This window comes from Asterias amurensis, chromosome 11 (genome assembly GCF_032118995.1).
Source record: "Asterias amurensis chromosome 11, ASM3211899v1".
In the NCBI taxonomy this organism is placed as follows: Eukaryota; Metazoa; Echinodermata; class Asteroidea; order Forcipulatida; family Asteriidae; genus Asterias; species Asterias amurensis.
The window spans coordinates 7,714,710-7,737,415 of record NC_092658.1 but is presented as its reverse complement, the minus strand read 5'-3'; the positions used below and the strand labels follow the sequence as shown (position 1 = coordinate 7,737,415).

Genomic DNA, 22,706 nt, shown 5'->3' with positions numbered 1-22,706 from the left:
GCTAAACGAACGCACCCAAAGCATACATGTCTGTTTTGGGACAGATTTGCTGAGGGTTTGGTGGGAGATGTAGATCAATTAAAGCCAATTTTGAAATTTGAGTTTGACTTTTGATTTCTAGGGTGTTCGTCTACCACTGGGGTTGAAGAACAAGCCAACAGACCAGGTTATCAAAGATGTACTGCTGAAGAGTGTTGACGATGCAAAGAAACAGTGAGTAATTCCAGAAGATGCATTATGACCTCAGAGTTAACTGATGATTGGTAGTGACGATGGTACAGTTATGAAGGAAATTTGATCATTATCGTCATGGTGAAGCCTGTACATGCAGTGCACTTAGTGACTACATGTTTATTGTTCGTTTCCATTGTTCAGCATCTTTAGTGACTTGGTGAATATTTTCTTGTTACCGGTTTGTTTTGTCTCCTTGTCTGTAGTTTGTCTGTTTAGGCTCTCTTTCACAAGTCTTGGCTTAATCTGACAGCCTCATACTCTCTTTATTTTGGTGTACAAAATATTAATAATACATAACCCTTATTTTTGTTATCTTGAATCTTTCAAAATTTATCTTTATCCCAGGATGTTGAGCAATTTCATTCAATCTCTCGTTGAATTTTTCCGAGATCTTCACTTCACTTATTTGGAGATCAACCCATTAGGTAAGATTTTGTTAGCCTTTTTTAGAGACCTCCCAAATAAAATAATAGACTTGCCTGTTTAGCCTCACCCCCTCCTCAAAGGGAAGGTAATCACCCATTGATTAGAAGCCTTCGAAAGTAGAACCTTTTGAGAAACATTTCATTTTAAAATAATGTGGTTATGTAAAAAGATGTCAGTTGTTATGCCCCAAAATTTGAATCTGGATCTATAATTGCTTCGTAAAAAGTTTGAAAGGTAGTGCATTTTCCCATTTTGCTCTACTAGCCGCCCCTCGTGGATGATACACATGCCTACATCCTTATGGACTGTAAAGAGGGTAACTAGAAGTATGTGGCAATGTGCGCATGGTGGTAGATGATTTGGGTTGCAAGCTCAAAATCAGTTAAGTGTAGCCCTCGCCTTTAAATGGTTGTCCGGTCTTGTGATTTGCAATATCTCATTAAAAAAAAAACTAAAAGGTCTATGTCTTTCGTTTATTTGTTAACCTTATATACTTTTGCAACTTTGATTCTTTTTTTTCATGAATATGATAGTGGTGACAGACTCTGCGATCCATGTACTAGATGTTGCAGCCAAGCTGGACGCCAAGGCAGCCCCTCTGTGCAAGAAAGAGTGGGGTCAACCTCAATTTGCTCCAGCACTGTCTCGTGAACTTCTTCCCCAGGTAATCTAAATTTCCACCAAAAAAGAAAAAAGGCCTTCGAGAAAGACTCTCTGCTAGGGTCGAAACATCAGACCATTAATTATTTTTTTCTTTTATACCCTCGGTCCTTTTGGTTTGTAAGTTGTTTGCAACAGCTTATTCTATTTTTCACAAACAAAGACAAAGAAAAGATGAACAAACTTGTGAGTTAAACATCTGGTTTTGACCGTGTAAGAAAGAAAACATAGTTTTCTTCATTCACATTTTCCAAAGCGTGTACCAGTATTCTGACAGTCTTTGAGGATTTAATGCTCAATTTGGATTTGAACTGAAAAAATTGACTGGTGCAAGATTGTTAACCAACAACCTACGGATTAACGTACAGGCGCTCTACCAATTGAGATATCTAGCCCTTTCATGGTTCAAATCTTACCCCAGTCAATTTGTCTTTGTTCAAATCCAAACTATTTTTAAAAAACTTACCCAGTCAGTTTCCGTGGTGGTTTATTATTTGATTTTATGTTCAGTAAGATTTGTATTCCTTGGTTTTTGTTCCGATTACAGGAACTAGAAATCGTGAAGCTCCAAGCTGGCACACCTTGTGCCATGAATCTGACCATCCTGAATAAGGCTGGTCGCATATGGAGTCTCATCTCTGGGGGTGGCACCTCCCTGGTGATTTGGTATGTTGAATCGAGGGCCCAATATCATTGCGCTGCTTAAGCACAAAAAGTAGCTAAGCATATCAAAATAATGCTTACCATAACTTGGTTACGTACCAGCCAAAATGGCATTTCTCATGTACAATCTGTAACTGGTATCCTGCTATGTTTGCTTAAAGCCATTGGACCCTTTCGGTACAGAAAAAAAAAAAATCACAGATTTACAAATAACTTACAGGGTTTACAGAAGGTAGTGGTGAAAGACTTCTCTTGAAATATTATTCCAGGAAATGCTTTAATTTTTGAGAAAAAAAATCAAACAATATCAATTCTCAATTACGAGAATTACGGATTTATTTGAAACACATCTCATGACACGGCGAAACGTGCGGATACAAGGATGGGTTTTCCCGTTTTTTTCTTCCGACTCCAATGACCGATTGAGCCTAAATTTTCACAGGTTTGTTATTTGATATAGAAGTTGTGGTACACAAAGTGTGGGCCTTGGACAACACTGTTTACTGAAAGGGTTCAATGGCTTTAAGCACAAACAGTAGCTAAGCATATCACAATAATGCTTACCAGAACTTGGTTACCAGCCAAAATGGCATTTCTCATGTACAATCTGTAACTGGTATCCTGCTATGTTTGCTTAACAGAAACTTTGTAAGCAATGTTTCTCATCAGGCAGCTCTTTGAAATTGAGCCCAGTTCTTCTTCTTCCTTTCTAGTACACATGATTGAAGATAGTCGCACTGCCAGGCCAAACACCCAAGGCAAATCCCTTCTTTGCGATAAGTGTGTACTGGGTCTTTTACATGTGTTGATAGATTTGTTTTTACACACGAGACCTACATTTGTTAGTGAGCAATTAACAACAGTCCGTTAACAATCACTGATTTTAATTGTAATACAAGAATAATGAAATTGGTTTGTTTGGTTGACTTTTGTTTTCTTAAGCGCTTTGTATCGATTTTGTAAAAACAAATTCAAAAATAGTTGATATTGTTATTATCAATTGATGCAGCATATGTTCAAAGTATTCTGCACCAAAATAGTCGCTTTTCAAGATGCCACTGCAAAAAAAAGATAGTTAGGCTGTGCTACCTTAATTAGTACATTGGAAAGTCATGCCAAACGATTTACATTCATCTACGATAGGACCATGTATGCTAAATTTTGTGGGAATTTGTTGGATATGCCTCATTTAATCTTGTAAATATTTCTTTCAATCTTACAGCGATATAGCAGCAAAGTTAGATGTTTTGGATGAGTATGCTTGCTATACACAGATCTCAGGGAAACCCACAGCCGACCAGTTATACAAACTCAGCAGGACTCTGATCGATCTGATGTTGGAAGTGCCACACCCTGATGGCAAGACGCTGATCCTCAGCAGCGTTAATGTCGACCTTATTGTCATGATTAAACTCAAGATTGGACCTGTCGTGGTAAGGCAAACCTCCAGTATTTCCATTTCCATCTTGAACACAATTCTACATGAAAACAAATGAAATGAGAAAATAGAATTAGCTGTTGCAAACAACTTGCCAACCAAAAGGACAGACCTACCAAGTCTCACGCATTAGGCGTGAGACTCACGCATTTGGGCTCTGTCTCACACTCACAAGCACAGCAACCATTTTCTCACGCATAAGGGCCAGACCGGGAAAAAAAAAAAAAATTAGCGTCATGCATTGCCAAATGGCGCTCGTGTGTACAAAAAAACGCAATCTACAATGTTTGCACAATCTTCAGATTGCACGCAGTTTATCAGAATCATTATTTTTTTTGTACAAACTTTGTACAAACAGAGCACAAATTAGTAGATTGCGCACGCTTTTGCTCTTCCAGCAGGTTCAACTAAAATTCGGCAGAGCGCAAAACGCTTATTGCGCATAAGTTTTTCCCGATTCACTTAGGAAACTCGTTAAATGCGCTACACTAGCGAAGACACAACAGGCAGAGGAAGTGAGCGGAGGATTTTGGACATCCTTTTTAGTCAATTTATTTTTAGTTTGGAAGGAAATAATCTGACACAATCGTACCTCCACAATAACCATCAACATATTCTGTGTACCTCATTTTAGTTTTAATTATTATGAAGAGGTTCTTGATGCATTTCTGATTATTTAAAAAAAAAAAAAGAAAGTTGGGCGGCGATTTCGAATGGCCTTCTAAAACTGGCAATTTTTTTTTTTCGGGGGGGGGGGGGGGTTGAGCTTTGAAAAATCTCACGCATAGCTGGCCTCTGGACTTGGCATCTCTGGAATTGTGTATGGTTGTGCATATTCCCATTGACTTGTGTATGATTGTGTAGTTTCCCATTGACTTGTGTATGGTTGTGTAGTTTCCCATTGACTGGTGTATGGTTGTGTCAATTCCCATTGACTTGTGTATGGTTGTGAAGTGTCCCATTGACTTGTGTATAGTTGTGTAGTTTCCCATTGACTTGTGAATGGTTGTGTAGTTTCCCATAGACTTGTGTAAGGTTGTATAGTTTCCCATTGACTGGTGTATGGTTGTGTCAATTCCCATTGACTTGTGTATGGTTGTGAAGTGTCCCATTGACTTGTGTATAGTTGTGTAGTTTCCCATTGACTTGTGTATGGTTGTGTAGTTTCCCATTGACTTGTGTATGGTTGTTTAGTTTCCCATTGCCTTGTGTATGGTCGTGTAGTTTCCCTTTGACTGGTGTATGGTTGTGTAGTTTCCCATTGACTTGTGTATGGTTGTGTAGTTTCCCATTGACTTGTATATGGTTGTGTAGTTTCCCATTGACTTGTGTATGGTTGTGTCAATTCCCATTGACTTGTGTATGGTTGTGAAGTGTCCATTGACTTGTGTATGGTTGTGTAGTTTCCCATTGACATGTGTATGGTTGTATTAAGTGTCCTATTGACTTGTGTATGGTTGTGTAGTTTCCCATTGACTTGTGTATGGTTGTGTAGTTTCCCATTGACTTGTGTATGGTTGTGTCAATTCCCATTGACTTGTATGGTTGTGAAGTGTCCAATGACTTGTGTATGGTTGTGTAGTTTCCAATTGACTTGTGTATGGTTGTGTAGTTTCCCATTGGCATGTGTATGGTTGTGTAGTTTCCCATTGACTTGTGTATGGTTGTGTAGTTTCCCATTGACTTATGTATGGTTGTGTAGTTTCCCATTGACTTGTGCATGGTTGTTTAGTTTCTTATTGACTTGTGTATGGTTGTGTAGTTTCCAATTGACTTTTTTAGTTTGGAAGGAAATAATCTGACACAATCGTACCTCCACATTAACCATGAACATATTCTGTGTACCTCATGTTAGTTTTAATTATTATGAAGAGGTTTCTGATGCATTTTTGGGGGGAGGGGGGTGGGGGGGTTGAGCTTTGAAAAATCTCACGCATAGCTGGCCTCTGGACTTGGCATCTTTGAAAGGACTGAGGGTATTAATGCAATAAAAATCCTTAATGGCATGACGGTCACAACAGCGCCCTCAAGAGTCCTCTATTCTGTTCTGAAAGCTGTGTGGCCGTGCGATCTTTATTTTTTCATTTTACAACTATTTTTGTGAAGGGATTTAGACCGACCGCCAATGACCAGTCAGCTTAAGAAATAATAATGTATTCATAAATACCTCGGACAGTTTCGCTATTCCTATTGGTGGAGAGCATGTCACGGTGTGTATAAACCTTTATGACCAGTAAAAAGGGTTGAAACATGTGCACCTGTGCTTCTTAGACAGTTTGTTCATTCCTATTGGTCGAGAGCAACGGACTGTTGTGCCACATCACGCGTTACGCGTACAGCATTCCCTTATAAGGAGTTGTTTACCCGAGGGCCTTACCATTTCATAGCTGGAGGGTCGTTGTGTTGAAAGAAATCATTGAACAATTATAAATTTTTTGCATTTATTTTACTTTTTGACTAAAAAGTGTTGATGTTTTTTTACTGAAAAGGTTTTTATGAATGGGAATCAAAGTGTGTTGAATCGGTTTTCAACTAGTGGTTTAAACCCGCCGAGGCCTGGTTCTTGATAATTTACCTCAACTTCGTCTTTGTAAAATTATCAAGAACCAGGCCTCGTTGGGATTAAACCACTAGTTGAATACCTCTTCACCACACATTGATTCCCTTATTTATAACACGCCTTTTTGCCAAAGGAGACAAAGGGCCAAATAATTACTGCAAGGTGACTGGGACGAAGTTTTGAGTTATGAAACCTAATCCTTAGCACCATTTAATGGTTTACAAGGTGCTTTCGAACATGCTGCCAATCCATGTGTTTTACAGGTGCAATCCATTTGAGTAAGATAACAAAATGCCTAATGCTTCAAATGCGGGATCCATCAATGGAATTTGATTCTGGAGATTTGGAGTCGTCATTGGAAACTGTAGTTGAATATTGGTTTGTTTTTTCCTCATCCAGGGACTTGTTAAAGCTTTGCTGGAATCCAAAGAAGAACTCAAGGCCAACAAGATATCTTTGGTGATCCGACGAAATACTGTAGCATTTACACCCAAGGGCATCCCCACAGGGCTGGAAGAGCTAGGTAAACACTGAAAAGTGGATTATTTTCCCTGTTTATAGACCGTTTTGATTAACATCTTTGTTGCTATGAAAGTCGCTGTCTTGTAGGGCAAACCGGGCGTCTAAACGCATACATCAATTATGCATGCAGCAGTCTCGGTTTGATTTCTTTGGTGTTGTCTTGTAGGTTGTCTCAGTGCGTGGACTATCAGGCCTGTAATTACACACAGGCCACACGGGCCATGGCCCATGTTGCCCCTGGTCCAGGCTTTGGTGCCCCTTCCAAAGTTTCCAGTTCCAATGGAAGTGCCCTCTGCAAAATGTAAATGGCCTTGCCCTCTTTCAAGGATGAAATTCCAGGCGTGGGCTATGTGCATGTATTTATTTTGTTTATGTTTCGCGATCTAGGATAGCACCTAGCTATATAACAACCTAATTTTGTTACTATCAGTGATTTCAAAGAATTTGTCCACAATCCCGGCCATATCTCGTTGGGCGTCCCGTGCCCCCTTTCAATGTTGGTTCTCATTGTGGCACGGTTTTCTTCTGTGTTCCAGTCAACATTGAGCGGGGGGACGGGAACATAATGTTAATTGTCAGGGGGAAATGAACAGGTAATGTTTATTGTAACGTGGAAAATGGGTGGCCCAAGCATTTTGGCTGGGATTGTAGATCACTGTGTTGAATCTCATCGTGTGTTTGATCTCCATCTCGGACTTCAATGTCTTGTCTACACGAGAGCTTTATGATTCACATTTGCCATTTTGATCATCCTGCAGGTATACCCATTCACGCAGTCTCTCTTGAGGTCAACAAAACCCAAATCATACAATTGGCTCTGGGATTAAAAGCTAATCCAACGCAAGAAGGTGATTCAACTAAGATCGTGTCTCCGCCACACAAGGTAAGTCCACTCACATGTCTGATTCCCCAGTGTTGCTGTAAGGCCACATAAAAAAAACTAGTTTTTCATCCCCTCACTCATCCTTTTTAGAGGCCACATCCTCTTTTTTTTTTTCTTTGTATTTTTCTTTGTTTTCTTTGTTTTCTTTGTATTTCTCATCTTTTAAGAACTTGTAACTACACAAAGTAACTTGACCTTATGTCTAATGGTGAATAAACTGACGAGGAGCCTGGCTGTTTTACCAACCATGGCCCAATTACATACAGCTGCCTAAGCACAGAAAGTATCTAAGCACAACCAAATTATGCTTACCAGAATAAGGTTACCAGCAAAACTGCCGTATCACATCGTCAGCGTTTTCACGAAGTAGCACTCTACGTGCTTAAGTTGTTTTTTTTTACATTTCTTACATTTCTGTTGATAATGCATGAAGACCTACAACTCCATAAAGTTTCAAAGCTCAGACAGCTTTACTTTTTTAATTAAGCTAATTAGTGTTTTCAATTTTTGCACAAATGTGGCATTTTTGTTTTCACGAAGTAGCACCCGAACCTCTGTTTACCAATGTAATGCATGACGCACTCAAGTCAAAGCGAGGTAAAAATGTTTTCACAAAGTAGCACGCAAGTTGTGTGAGTGCACGCGCACTGACCTTGTTTCATAAAGTAACACAACATGCTGTGTTGAAGTATAGGCGCGTGCTACTTCGTGAAAACGCCAAAAAATACATATTTTGCTTTGTTTGTTTTCACGAAGTAGCACGGATCTTCTCTCGTGTCTACTTCATAATTAATTATGCAAATGAGTCAAAATAAGATTAATTGATAAGTTCAAGTCATCAAGTATCTACATTGAGAAATTTAAATGGAAATAGTTTGAAGTTTTAAAGGGAGGCGGGTTTCTAAAAAGTGTTCAACTTCAGAGTCCGTTTTCTCAGATTGTTATTTTTTGCTGGTATAGCAATGAGTGCTACTTCTTGAAACCGCTGATGACATGCGCAGTCTTCGATTGATATCCTGCTGAATCCTTGCCTAGCACAGAATTGTTAGGCAAAATCGTCTGCTTGAGCGGCTCTATGAAATTGGGCTCTGACTTATTTTTGGGGGCTGTCCTTTTATTGTTGGTTTATCACAGCATGCAAAGAAATATCACTTCTTTTTCCTTTGTGCAAAAACTCCTCGAGTCGGGCCTTTTGGTCTTGGTCTTAGACCTTTGGTCTCAGAGCAATGATGTCATTCATTGATAACAAGTTTCTCTTTGTATGTCTTTTGCAGATGGTTGAAGCAAGTGGCATGTGCACCGATCACCATGAGAAAAAGTCAGTAGATGTCAACAAATACAAGGATCTATTCACTTCAGAAACTAGGGTTAGTGAGTTTACAATAAAGTCACCTTTCTTCGCTTTTAATTTTACGTGTTCTTTGAAAAGTTGAACTCGCAGTATGTAAACAAAGAGATTTTCTGAGGTTGTTGCCAATTCCATTCCCCTCGCTACTTCGGCACCAGACAGACCCTAACATTTCACAAATTTTTAAACAAAAGTCGCATAAACTTATGACCAATGAGAGGCTCAATTTACTAGAAAATGCTTGGGGGTTATTACCCATAGGTAGTAACTCTGCTAGAAATTATTTTTCTATCAATGTCCAACTTACGTGGAATATTGGTTATTTGTTTTTTACTGATCTTATTACAGGTGATTGTTACTGGCATGATGGTCCAAGTGGTACAGTCCATGTTGGATTATGACTTTGTCTGCGGACGCAAGACTCCATCAGTTGCTGCTATTGTTGATTCAAGCTGGTAAGAGTCAGGAGTCCAGACCCAATTAAAGTTACTTTATATTGGTAATCTCTGAAGTAACGCAGTTTTCGAGAAAGAAGTACTCTTTGACGAATTTGATTTTGAGACCTTACAGTTAGATTTTGAGGTCCCGAAATCAAGCATCTGAAAGTACACAACTTTTTGTGACAAGGGTGTTTTTTTTCCACCGTAATATTGCAACCTCGACGACCAATTGAGTTCAAAAATTTTCAGGTTTGTTATTTAAGTGCATATGTTGAGATACACCTAGTGAGAGTACTGGTCTTTGACAATTACCAATAGTGTCCGGTTTCTTTGAAGGCAGGGTATACTTTTGGTAATTGTTAAAGACCAGTATCCCCAGTTGCTGTGTCCCGACAATTGCATAAATCAATTAAATTAAATTAAATTTTTAACTTTTTGACTTGCCCATTCACGTGTCAATTTTTTTGTATAATAGTGTTGATGGCCAAGAGGAATGGTTCTTATGGGATGAAGGACGTGTCAGCATTCCAGGTAAATACCTTCAAATGTGTTTTCCTTTTTCTTAGCCCTTTTTTACACTACTCTATTCTCCGGGGTTAATAATGGCCAACCTTTTCACACTATGATCTATTTCGGCGAATGAATAACGCTGGTGTTTTTGTTTTTTAAACAGTTTACAACAACATTGACGCAGCATTGAAGAACCACCCAGACTCCAGCGTGTTCCTCAACTCTGCCTCAGGCAGGGATGCTTTCCACTTTGCAATGGTCGCTCTGAAGTGTAAACAGGTATTAAAATGATTTACCCATCGTTAAAATTTGCTTTGGTGTAATTGTGAGCTTGGGAAGTTGAAATAAAAAGTGTATGTAACAACAAACTACAGTGGGTGCAACACAAGTGTGTAATACCCTTCATGAACAAACGATTATTTTACAGTATAACGTAAGCTGCACTTCCATTATCTATAGGACTTTTCCTGCTTTATTTTCAATGGTCCACTCATAGACAAGTGAGATTTTTGGCGACCAAATCAAGCAAAACTAATAACAGTAAACTAATTATATTCATTTTAGTTGGCTATTTCTCCTAAGTGAAACGAAAACAGTTTGAGCATGTACAATGGATTCACGCGACTCTCCTGAAAACATTGCTTTGTGATTTTCACTTGTTTTTCTTAAAAACTTTATGACTTTAAAAGGCTTTATGAGGCTGAAACTTCTACAGTCAAATTATATTACATACATCTTCATTCACAGTGAGTAGGGATTCATGTCATGGCCAAACACTTGATCTACAAAAGGTAACGAAACCCTTCATCCCAAAGTTTTCCGTTTTAAACCAACCCCGACACAATGACTTTTTTTCAGATTCGCTGCATTTTGATGATGGTAGATCACATTCCAGACCAACAAATAAGAGCTCTGATTCTGATGGCAAAGAACAATGACTCCTTGATGATTGGTCCATGTACGGTAAGCATGCTCAGATCAAACTTCCAAACTTTGGGTCCAGCTGTGAAGAATCCTGGGGAAAATCCTGAAAGCTGCTTGTATGTTTTTTATTAAAATTTTTATTGTGGCTTTCTGTTAAGGTGGTTTTAGGGGAGTGTATATTATCTTGTTTAAATGCTCTACCTACTGTAAATAAGGGAATAAAAGGGTAGCGACGAGTTCTTAAACTGCCGTTTGAAACGGGCAGGGTCGTTGCCATGCGATAAAGGCCCGAGCCTTTATCAGGATGTTTTCTATTGTTTACTTTTTTGTTTAATCTCCCTGCACTTGTTCCTTTGTTACTTTGTTTCGTTTGTCATGGCCAAATAAAGAACAATAAATTAGAATAATAGTGTGATGATCTTGGTACTCTCGGTCCGTTGCTTAGATCGTCTTGACAATCCCTTTGTTTCATACTCTGTCAAGATGGTCAGGTGGTCGTCCATGAGTGTCGGGTCATCCTGTTTCATCTAATTCGTGTTGATGTACTTTGTATTGTAATTATAATATATGTTTGAAGTTTTTGTTTAAATAAATAAATAAATAAATAAACAAAAGACACTGCTCTAGAATTGCAAGGGTCGTGGGTTCGAATCCCACCCGAGTAAAATGCCTGTGATATTTTTTCACAGGACTCGGAAAAGTACTGAGTATACAGTGCTAACACACATCAGTGTATGGGTAAAAACCAAAATTAATATTTTTTATCTCCTATGCAAATTTAACATCTGTTATGAATATCACCTCTGTACACAGCCGGATCATCTAATGCAAGTCAACTTCATCAAGCCGGGCGGTTTCGGCTGCAATAAATTTGGGACTATCGGCGGCAGCTTAGACGATATCTTGTCCATGAAGTTGTATCGACCGGGAAGTGTTGGTCTGGTAACCCGCTCTGGAGGCTTGTTCAGTGAGTTGTTCATGGCCATCGCAAGGAACACAGATGGCCTTTACCAGGGTGTTTCACTGGGTGGTGGCAAGTGAGTTATAGTGTAGGGCTGTGTCCTAAACGGCGACTTCGGCTACAGCTACGACTAGATCACCCGCGTCTGCCTATTCTTCAACACTGGTAGACGCGCTGATCTAGACCTAGCTGTAGCCGAAGTCAGCGTTTCGGACACGGCCTAATAATCTTGGTTAGGTTTGGGGCCTTCTTCCTCACGTACGTAGTAGTAGTAAGTTAATCGGGAGGGCTTGAACTTTAACTTGATGTCGAATAATTAAAGTTCGCCACAGAACAAACAAATGACACAAGTTGAACTCGAAAGTAAGTTGATGTCACAATACACGATTTTATTAAGAGTTCTCTGCTCAAACCCTCCTGTTCTCCAGTCTAGCTCAAAACTAAACTCTTCTTCTTACATTCCTTTTCTTTATTCCAAACCTTGTTATTAATTACCTTCTAAATCACAATATTCTTAATTCCAAACCAACCACGCTCGCGCTTAGTATTTTGCCCGCGCTTTGCAGTTGGTTTAGGGTAGATCACTACAATAATAATAATTTATTGAACTTCTATTGCGCTCTCTCAAAATGAACTGGGTAATGAGCGATGGAGAGTGCATAACAAAAACAATTCCAGTAAGAAAAATGAAATTATAAAAAATTAATCCATCCGAAAACAATTAAACCAATCAAATTCGTAAATCCATCCGAAAACAATCAAATGCGAGTTCCGCTACTATTTCCCTTTGTGTCACTGTAATATTGACTTTCTTGGTTGAAGGCACTGTACACGTTTGGTAATTACTAGCATGAAACTTTACTTGTACGGTATCCAGCAACGGAGAGCTGTGTTGATGGTATAAACAGGCATGCAATACTTCAGCGTTTTCACGTTTTTTGTGTTTTTTTATGTGAAAAGGAAAAAAAAAAGGCAAAAAACACCTTTTTTTTTCTTTCTTTTTTTCCCGTTTTTTTTTTAGCCTTATATATGCCTTGCATTAACAGTGTACAACTACAATCATGTACAATAAGCCTAGTACATGCTAAAAATGCACCTAAGAGCATAATAAACCTCAACATTTTCTAGGGTACCATTGTGGGTATCATGTCCCGTGGCGTTACAGCTGCCTCGCTCCACACTTGCGTTGTGCTTTTGGAAATGTTCCTGTTTAGGGGAGTTGCATGCCTGTATAAAACATAGTGAGAACGACTCCTTTGGAAGTAACATAGTTTTTGAGAAAAATCATCTTTTCGTCTCGTTTAATTAGAGCATTGAGAATATTTATCAACATAATATTGAATGATTTAGGTACATCGGCTCAACCATGATGGATCACCTGATGTTCTTGGAGAACACTCCCGATGTCAAGATTCTGTTGGTCCTTGGAGAGGTATGTTTTTTTTTTAGATGGTGTCCTTCCCGATTTGATTGAAGTTCATAGCTTTAAAGGCATTGGACACGTTTGGTAATTGTCAAAGACCAGTCACCTCATCTATGAATAAAATAACAAATCTGAAAATTTGAACTTACTTGCTCGCACAAGTTGTGTGGTGTCAGATGCTTCACTTCAAATATTTGAGTGATAAATTGTTTTCTTTCTCAAAAAAATATGTCACTTCAGATAGAGCTATTTCTCACACTGTTTTTATACTTCCGACAGCTCTCTGTAGCTCGTTACGAAGTAAGTTTTTATGGCTAACAATTATTTTGAGTAATTGCCAATAGTGTCAATTGCCTTTAAGAACCTGCAGGGTTTGCCTTTTGACTTTCTCAGTGACTAGCCAGAAAGTTGGAAAGGTTTTGCATTCTGCTCTACCAGCAAGGCTTCTAGTGGATGACACCCATGCCTACATCCTTACCGGGTAACCCTGTTTCAGCCCAAGGAGTTGGTGGCAATGTGCCACGGTGACAGTTGATTTAGGTAGACAGCCCAAATTAGTTAATTCGTCGGTCGTACCACAAACTGACCTAACTGACTCAAATCACACATTTTTGCAATTTTTTTTTTTAAAACAAATTATTGACAAACTCAATGCTGTTAACATTATCAGCAAGTTTCAGTGCCTAATATGTAATTACACTAATTAGTAAGAACGACGCATCGCTAGATTTGCCATTTTGTCTTTTACAAAGTGACCTATCTAGATACGTTGATTTACCAATGGTTAAACTATGCGCTACAGCGCGCGCGATTGTGGCGCGCGTGAACATTTTCGTACCACGAAGTGACCTAACTGGGGAGCGTAGTATTTTCACAAAGTGACCGATCTGTTTGGGAATTAATTACTAATTAAAATAGTTGTAGGGATGAAAACACATTGATAGTTCTGTATGAATAAGGTATTCAGCTTTGTTTTTGTCATAAAACAATACACGTCTCGGAACACGTTTTTTAAAACAGTGAACGAGTTAGGTCAGTTCGTGGTACGAACGACGAATTGTAGCCCTCACCTTGAAGTAGCCATCTAGCCTTGTGATGTAAGGCGATCTCTCACCAAAAAAAAATCTTGATGGGTAGTATTTTTCGGAAACAAATCCAAATTGGCCCTTGAATGATGTACACATTTTTAGATTGATTCAAAGTTCAATTTACATCTTTTGACCTCTGTGTTTTTCAAATAGTTCGGAAGCTGTACAGAATATGAGGTTTGCGAGGCCATACGCAGCGGCAAGATCACTAAACCGGTTGTTGCCTTCTGCATCGGGGAAAGTGCAGAATTGATCAAAAATGAAGTAAGTTATGTAAGAGTGAATTGATTTAATTTCAAATAAGGGCCCAATTTCATAGGGTTGCTTTTAAAGCTGGAAATATTGTTTAAAGGGAAGGTACACGTTTTGGTGACACGTTACATTGTGATTTGGCTGGTTACTCTGGTAAGCACAATTTTGTTGTGCTGAGTTATTTTTTGTGCTTTTAAAAGCAGTTCTATGAAATTGGGCCACGAATTGTAGTTTGTCAAAACGACAAATTGAAAATAAAAGAGAACAGCACCAGGCAGTGCAAAACTTTGTGCTGTTTTCCGTTTTCCTTGGCTCAAGGAGAAACTTAGCTCCCTTTTTTTATGTATTTTTCTTGTTTTCTATATTTAGAGATCTTATTGTACCATTTTCTTTGAGTTTAAATGCTAGTTGTATATTTCCAGACTTTTATACAAGCTGCTTTTCCATTGTTTTGTTTGAATATTTCTTTTCTAAATTGTTTAAAGTGTATACAGCAAAATCTTGTGCAATATTTTCTTTGTATAAGTGTATTTAATCCAACTGTTTTTATATTAAGGTTGCAAATAAAACTGCTATTCTATTCTCCCTCATGCCCAGCTCCCCCAATGATCATGAGACAACAAAAAAATGCACAAATGAATAATTTGGTACATTAAAGTTCCCAAATAAGCCATTTGTGTGTTAGATTTTAATATTGTCTGGTGTTGTTTGACTTGCTTAGTCACAATGTACTTGCTCGCCCCCTAGCTGTAGTATATTAGTCTTTTGTAGTTGTGTGTGCTTTGTATAATCGCGCCCTGTCACTGTCTGTGTCTGGACTGCATAATACCTGCTGGTAATAGTAGTTTATTTACTTTTGCAGCCCCCGACCCACATGGCTTTGCTGTTTTGTTGATTGATCCATTTGTTTTCAATCCACAGTTAGTTGCATTAATTGCTGTTTTGTCCCTTTTAAGATGTTTAGACTCTAAGTGTTTCTGTTCATTTTGTTTTTTTCTTTTAGTTTATTTTGTTTGCTTTCTTGCTCATTTTTTGTCTTCAGATTTATTATTATGTGCATCTATTTATTTACTGTACATTTTGTGATGTTTTGGCCAAATGAATATTAATTACAAATGAAAATGAGTGAATATGTCAGACTGTTCTATAGCATGTAACATGTACTAATGCAAGGGATCTTTGAGATTACAAGTCATCTTTAATGGCAAATCAAAGATGTAAGCAGTCTATTCGTTCAAACTAATGATTCTTCCATAAATACTTTTCCCTTTTTTGTCAAATTCTACCAGCCGGGCAATTTTGGTCATTCTGGAGCAGGTTATGATGTTACCATGGAAACGGCAGTTGCTAAAAACCAAGCATTAGCCGAGGCTGGTGCAGTTGTTCCAACATCTTATGATGATATCCCCAAGAAGCTTGCGTAAGTAAAGATGTTAATGAAGGCTCCCGCGGGGGAGTCCCAGGGAAATCTGTCTATATGGGAAATTAACATGGGCTGTAGGAGGATGATTCAAAAGAGGGCGCTATCAGAAGTAGTTTATACTTGTACCCTAGAGTTATATTTAAGAACTAGAGGGCGCACTGGCCTATATACGCGACACGGCATGCCCGCAGGCGGCCATTTTCTAAAATAGGCATTGTTTAGCGCGTGTTTGTGCGGCCATTTTGTAAATTGAAAAAACAGCATCGTGTAGCGATCAATAAACACAAACTTCAACATGTGTTTCTTATTTAACACGCGTGCAGAATGGCGCGCTCATGTCTCCTTGCGGTCCCTTCACGTTTGTGCAAGAAGCATCACCAGTGCGCCCTCTAGTTCTTATATATAACTCTATGGCCTGTACACAGTTTTTTTTTCCGGCCACACCTGGCTTTTAACTGCCACCACAAACAGACCTATACATAATGCATCTTCTTGTATACTATGTACATATACTTTCTTTTTTTTCTACAGCAGAACAGATTATTGATGACTCTCTTTAAAACCAGGGCCCAAGGCCCAATAATGAGCAGTATATTAGTCACAAATTGTACATGTGACATTGTATTTAGGCTATTGTGTTTAGCATAATTTTGTTTTCCTGAGCTTTGCTTAAAGGGATGGTACACATTTGGTAGTTACTCAAAACAAATAGTAACTTAAAAACCTGACTTGGTAACGAGCATTGGAGAGCTGTTGGTAGTATAAAGCATTGTGGGAAACAGCTCCCTCTGAAGTAACGTAGTTTTTGAGAAATAGGTAACTTCTCAATAAAATAATAAAAGACTTCTAGCTAGAATTCTTTTATTCCTATCTGAAGGCACACAAATTTTTCCAACAAGGGTGTTTTTTCATTCATCATTTTCTCGCAACTTCGATGACCAATTGAGCCCAAATTTTCACAGGCTTGTTATTTTATGCTTATGATGGGATACACCAAGTGAGAAGACTTGTTTTTGACAATTCCCAATCGTGTACCTTCCCTTTAAGCGAAAAAAAAGTAGCCAAGTTCAACAAAATTATGCTTGTAAAATAAGGTTACTAACTAGCCAAAATACCATGTCACATGTCCATTTATGACTGCTATTCAGTTCTGCATGATATTTTTGCCTAGCAGAAAATTTTAACGAACGTCTGGATTTTTGTTCTCTTCTTAGCGAGGTGTATGTGCGCCTAGTCTCCGAAGGCAAACTGGTACCCAAACAGGAAGCACCACCACCCAGTATTCCTGCCAATATGAGACCAGTGAAAGGCAAGAAGAAATGAAGTGACAATTGATCTTGGTCAATCTTGCTCCGATGGCTGCCATTTTCTTCCCGGCATGGCTTGTTTTAGATCATAACTCATGTAATTCAAATGTGTACAAATATGACACCGTTTTATATGATGCAGTTAGTAAAGTGTAGGCTGCAATCCAAAGAAATTTCAAGCACCTGTAACTTAAATTAAAACCTTGAAAAACTTGAACCTTTCATACAACTGTGCTTCACTGGGGTTTTGAGTGTCAGTTGGTTTTTGGGTTTTTAATCATAAATCTCGGTCAACTTCTTTTTGACTCGCACTGTAATGTAGAAGTTAATGGTTGTTCTGCCATTATTGCCATATTTGTATTGACGAGTACATTTTGTGTTTTCACATCTAATTTCTCTACCTCTATTGCTGCTCTTAAAGACACTGGACACTATTGGTAATTGTCAAAGAATGAAAATATTAGTCAAAGAATGAAAATATTAATGAAAGTAAAAAACACCCTTGTCGCACCATGGTCACACGAAGTTGTGTGCTTTCAGATGCTAGATTTCCAGACCTCAAATTCTAAATCCGAGGTCTCGAAATTAAATTCGTGGAAAATTACTTCTCTCTCGAAAACTAGGTCACTTCAGAGGGAGCTGTTTCTCACAATGTTTTACACTATCAACCTCTCCCCATTACCCGTAATCAAGAAAGGTTTTACAATAATAGTTATTTTGTGTAATTACCAAAAGTGTCCACTGTCTTTTTAAATGTATTGTAAATGTGTTATTTTGAAAATCTTGGTTTTTTTCTCCTTTTTTTCTGGGTTTTACCCATACACTGATGGATATTACTCTTGTGTGATTCCAACCCGAGACCATTGGTTTTCTAGAGCAGATGTCTACCACTATTAACACTAGACCACTCAGATTGCCTAATTGTTGTAAATTTGTGTGTTTTATGTTAAAAAGGTACCATACTTTGTACGTTTGTATTGTCTATATTTATATTATGTATATTTTAACACAATATGAAATAATGATTTTTTATAATATACGAATTGACTTATATTCAAAGGGTTCCAGTAGTCACGGAGAACTTTATAAATAAATGGGTGTCTTAACTACAACCAAGACATGACACAGTAGGGGGCCTACTGACATGATGATACTTAATATTTTGCTAAGGCAGAATTTCATTTTGCATATCAGCGTACTATTCCTCAAGATGCTTCAGGGCTCAAATTAAATAGGCTTGTAGATGAAAAAGGGGGAAAACATGATCATGCTTGAAGGAAAAATTCCTTTTTTTTTAACCATTCAATTGTTTTAATCCGATATAAGTTATATGAAATCTAACATGATATCACCCAACTTTTTGAAGTGGTTTATAAGCGTCGACGCAGGAATAATCCAAAATTGGAAAACACAGTCTGAGAAGGTTGTAAATAAACCAATATAACTTCTTTTACTTTTTTAATGGTAGGTAATTTGTAAATAGTTTGTTACAGTGTGTGTTTAACTTATTAAATGAATTTCTATGAAAACACAGCCAATACTCACGTAATTTTTGTTTATGTTTCGACTAGTTTCAATAGTCATCCTCAGAACGAGTGTAAGTTTACATGTATTTATTATTTATTTGTCTCTGCCGTGACTGTCAAGCCATACAGTTTGAATTCTTTACAATGTATAGACCTTATGCACATGACGTCATTTCAGTACGGCGCCCCCGCATTGAGGTCAAAAGGATGTTGTTCATTGGCCAATCTATGTGCGTTTCGATTGTTTCGTCACCGTTTGACCTAAAAGATGGCGGCTGGATGACGTCAATGCATAAGGTCTATTGCATGAAATACTGATGACCACAAAACCTTTCATTGAAACCAAGAGGCTTTTATTGTACATTTTTGTATTACAAAACATTCTACCACAATGACTGACCACCAGTGGTGTAACTAGCATGGGGTACATGACACCCCCCCCCCCCCACCCCATTGATGCCCATGCACCTTGGGGGAAAAACCCCACTTTACTTATACATCAGCCTAGTCGTCAGACTCACACTGTATTGTAATACGGTTTGCACCACCCCTTGAAGAAAATGGTTTATTCCTTCAATCATAAAATTGCAAATTAGCTGTAGTCCACAAGGTATAATAAACCCACCATAAAATAGACGAAGTGAACAGTGCTGTTGACCACTTAAAATTGTATATACAATTTACCAGTTAGCAATAAACTGAACATTCACTTGTCATTATTTAAAAAACACAAGACCACTGAACTTCCAAGGGGCAAACTACAAACCGCCCACTGAAATAAAAATAATTGCACAATTTGTAACATGAAGAAGGTGCGTTAAAGCTTTGTTCAACGATTACCTTTGTGCCCCTTGGTTTTTGCCTTGGTGCCCTTGAAATGCTACAGTAGAAATTTACAGATTCCTCTTAGGGTGCCCTTTACCAAGGAGAACATGCCTTGCGACCCTTGAAATGCTCCAGTAAGAGCAAGAGCAAGACCACTTACTTCCAAGGGGCAAACTACAAACTGCCCACCGAGATAAAAATTGCACAATTTGTAACAAAAAGAAGTGTTCAACGATTGCCTCAGTGCCCCTTGGTTTTTCACCTTGGTGCCCTGCAATGCTCCAGTAGAAATTTACAAATTCCTCATAGAGTGTCCTCTACCAAGTAGAAAAAGCCTTGGTGCCCTTGCCCTTCAATTAACGGATCATACAGGCCTGTACACCAATCACCTGTCTTTGTCCTCCTTGCTCAGTCGGTTAAGGGCTTGAGACAACTTAGTTACTCGCTCTAAAATTTTACCCCGGTCGTCCTCCACTAACCTACTGCCACACTTCTGCATGAATTTATCCGGATGCCATAGAAGTTGCTGAGACCTCATGAACCTCTTCATCTCCGTCTCGTTATTCTTGTCCACGTCGCACATGAGAACTTCCATCATTTTATCCGGATCATCATGACGACACGGCCAAGGTAGATTGTCATATCCTATCGAGTCTAAAACCGTATCCTCTCCGTTAAACACTTCCGCACATCTTTGTAGATACTCCTCCTTCTGTCTCAAAAGTTTCTTGTGGAGACGTTCCGAGCGCCTCTGTCGGTACCGCTCGTGCTCCGCCTGCAACTTCTCTTGGAATTTCCGCTTCTCCTCTTTGTGCTGATCCCTTTCCTTGTCTCTTTTGGTACGGTGGGTTCTTCTTGATGGGTTGAATTGTTGCTGCTGTTTCTGATGGTGCTCTGAGGCAATCCTGCTGGCCCATTCATCATATGATTCTTTGCTTTGACCATTATATCCTATAATAATAATAACAATAGTTAATTTTTTATATAGCGCTTTTCACGCCCGAAGGGCATCCCAAAGCGCTTTACATTGTTAACCCTGGTCAGTTGGCCTTAAATCATTCGTTAAACCATCTCAGCTCCATGGGGAGTATACAGCCTTGTGCAATAAATTTGCGCTACGCCACATTTTGCAAGAATTTTCTCATTATTTGTTTTTAATTAAACACTCGCTGAGCTATAAACTCCAAACGGGAAATTAGTTTTTTACTTATTTCTCATTAAATATGACATATCAGACAGAAATATGTCAAGAGATGTTTTCTACTTTCATCTCATTAGACCGTGTAATTCTGTGATCTTAGACAAGTTTTTTCTTACAAATACTGTAAGTAATGTTCCTTTTAGTATCATCATGTAGTTGTCAATACCAAACAACACAGATTCATATTGATTGATTGATTGATGTACCTTGTTCATCCCAAGTGGTGTTTTCTTCCCACATGCCTGCCGTTTCCCACTCTTCCTGTACTCTCGCCCGCCACTCCGCCTCTTCCTTCCTCTTAAGCTCCTCCTCACTTGCCTCTGCAGAATCTTGGCTCAGGTGCTGTTAAGAAAGACAATAGTCATAAACTTTACTATACATACAGTTGAATCAAAATTTTAAAGATGCACATTTTTTCAAGTTGGTTAAAAATTCATAATATTGTTTTTACAAGTAACTGAAAACAAAGGTTAAAAAGTCTTATTCACTGGTTTTCTTTTCTTATTTATTTAAAGTTCTTTTATATTCCATGGTTAAATTTTCTTTTCCCACAAATACTATACAATTTGTATTGCCATAATCTACATTATACTAAAGAACTGGAAGAAACAGAAATGCCCAAAATTAAAACTCAATTATGGTTTGGGTCAACCTGGTCCCGGAGGTTCAATACTATCGCAGTCTTACATTGATGGCCATGAGAGATAGCGAATTGAACATTAATCCCCCTTTGCCCCAACACAACTCAAAAGAAATTTAGAGTTTTCAACCACCGTTTCTTCTCAGAACCAACACTACCCATAAGAGATTAAGACTTGGTGCTGCTGCAAACAACACCTGACTTTGATTTGAACCAGCATGATTTTGATTTTAATTTGATTTTGAATGGAATGTTCACCCAACCAAGGTCACTGACCCTGTTCAAATGGGTATCAAAACCATCGCAAAACTAACAAAAAATGTTCTTTGCAATGCATACTTCACTAGATTCCTGTTGCAGTTGATCAGCATCCCTAAGGAGCTGTCTACAAGTGTGCCCTCGGTTGTTAGCTACATCAAGGATGTTTGGCGGGCAACTTTTCAAAATTGGTATCACCAGGTCTTCGAAAGCTGCAACAAAACAACAACATCATTGTGATTAAGTGAACATTCATCATTGTTTAGGGGCTGGGCAACTAGTATCGAAGTCATGACTTTTGATTTCTATGTCCAGTTGTGACTACCAGTACCACTTTTAGTTAACTAATACAGTTAGTAATTGCACTGCCACTATATTACTAAAAATAATTGCACCGCCACTATATTACTAAAAATAAATGCAGCGCCACTATATTACTGAAAAAAATCGTTGCAATTCTAGTGTCAAAGTCGCAACTATTAAAGGCACTAGATACCTTTGGTAATTGTCAAAAACTCAAAGACCAGTCTTCTCACTAGGTGTATCTCAACATATGAACAAAGTAACAAACCTTTGAAAATTTTAACTAAATTGGTCGTTGAAGTTGCGAGACAATAAATAATGGAAGAAAAAACACCCTTGTCACACGAAGTTGTGTGCTTTCAGATGCTTGATTTCGGGACCTCAAAATCTAATTTTGAGGTCTCGAAATCAAATTCAAATAATATTTTAGTGAAAAAATACTTCTTTCTCGAAAACTAGATAACTTCAGAGGGAGCTGTTTCTCACATGTTTTATACTAACAACTGCTCTCAATTGCTTGTTACCAAGTAAGTTTTAAATGATTTATCCCATCATACAAAAATGACATATAGCAGCTTACCATGTCGGTGGCCATGTAACACTCTTTGCAGAGCCAGATGTAACGGAGTGTCACCCTCGATGTCCTGGACATCCACCCGGGCGCCGTGCTTGAGCAGAACGCGTAACACCGCATCGTCACCGGAGGCACAGGCAACATGAAGAAGCGTTCTCTGTAGCCGAGAAGTAACGACATTCAAGTCAAACCTGTGGTGCCTTTTCAAGAACGATTTCACTTTAATGACTTTGCCTTGAGAGACATAATCAAACAATCTCTCCGCTTTTGTTTTCCCCATTCTAAAAGCGTAGTAATTGTAAGGTGAGACAACCGGT

At 38.4% G+C, this 22,706-nt stretch overlaps 2 protein-coding genes across 2 annotated transcripts in view; one reads left to right on the top strand and one right to left on the bottom strand.

Annotated features, from left to right (window-relative positions):
- LOC139944222 (ATP-citrate synthase-like) overlaps positions 1–18,593 on the top strand; it is a 24,881-nt gene extending 6,288 nt beyond the window's left edge. The window contains exons 4-20 of the mRNA XM_071941196.1: positions 122–213; positions 580–659; positions 1,194–1,324; positions 1,868–1,986; positions 3,206–3,416; positions 6,381–6,504; positions 7,262–7,386; positions 8,661–8,753; positions 9,083–9,189; positions 9,650–9,705; positions 9,848–9,963; positions 10,543–10,647; positions 11,422–11,645; positions 12,920–13,001; positions 14,234–14,344; positions 15,622–15,752; positions 16,970–18,593. Of these exons, the coding sequence (XP_071797297.1) occupies positions 122–213; positions 580–659; positions 1,194–1,324; positions 1,868–1,986; positions 3,206–3,416; positions 6,381–6,504; positions 7,262–7,386; positions 8,661–8,753; positions 9,083–9,189; positions 9,650–9,705; positions 9,848–9,963; positions 10,543–10,647; positions 11,422–11,645; positions 12,920–13,001; positions 14,234–14,344; positions 15,622–15,752; positions 16,970–17,078 (2,016 nt within the window). The 3' untranslated portion in view covers positions 17,079–18,593. The remainder of the gene's footprint in view (positions 1–121; positions 214–579; positions 660–1,193; positions 1,325–1,867; positions 1,987–3,205; positions 3,417–6,380; positions 6,505–7,261; positions 7,387–8,660; positions 8,754–9,082; positions 9,190–9,649; positions 9,706–9,847; positions 9,964–10,542; positions 10,648–11,421; positions 11,646–12,919; positions 13,002–14,233; positions 14,345–15,621; positions 15,753–16,969) is intronic.
- On the bottom strand, positions 18,064–22,706 carry LOC139944223 (NF-kappa-B inhibitor-like protein 1). The gene is made up of 4 exons (XM_071941197.1): positions 22,396–22,706; positions 21,594–21,724; positions 20,821–20,956; positions 18,064–20,364 (listed from the first exon to the last, which is right to left on the bottom strand). Exons 1-4 carry the CDS (start codon positions 22,667–22,669, stop codon positions 19,799–19,801), a joined length of 1,107 nt encoding a protein of 368 aa, XP_071797298.1. The 5' UTR covers positions 22,670–22,706; the 3' UTR covers positions 18,064–19,798.

Excerpts from the sequence above, each read along its gene's own strand:
- LOC139944223 (XM_071941197.1), bottom strand. The coding sequence starts at position 22,669 with ATGGGGAAAACAAAAGCGGAGAGATTGTTTGATTATGTCTCTCAAGGC. Across the intron at positions 21,725-22,395 it reads GTTACATGGCCACCGACATG|CTTTCGAAGACCTGGTGATA; the intron begins GTAAGCTGCTAT and ends GTTTTGTTGCAG. Across the intron at positions 20,957-21,593 it reads TGCAACAGGAATCTAGTGAA|CACCTGAGCCAAGATTCTGC; the intron begins GTATGCATTGCA and ends CTTTCTTAACAG.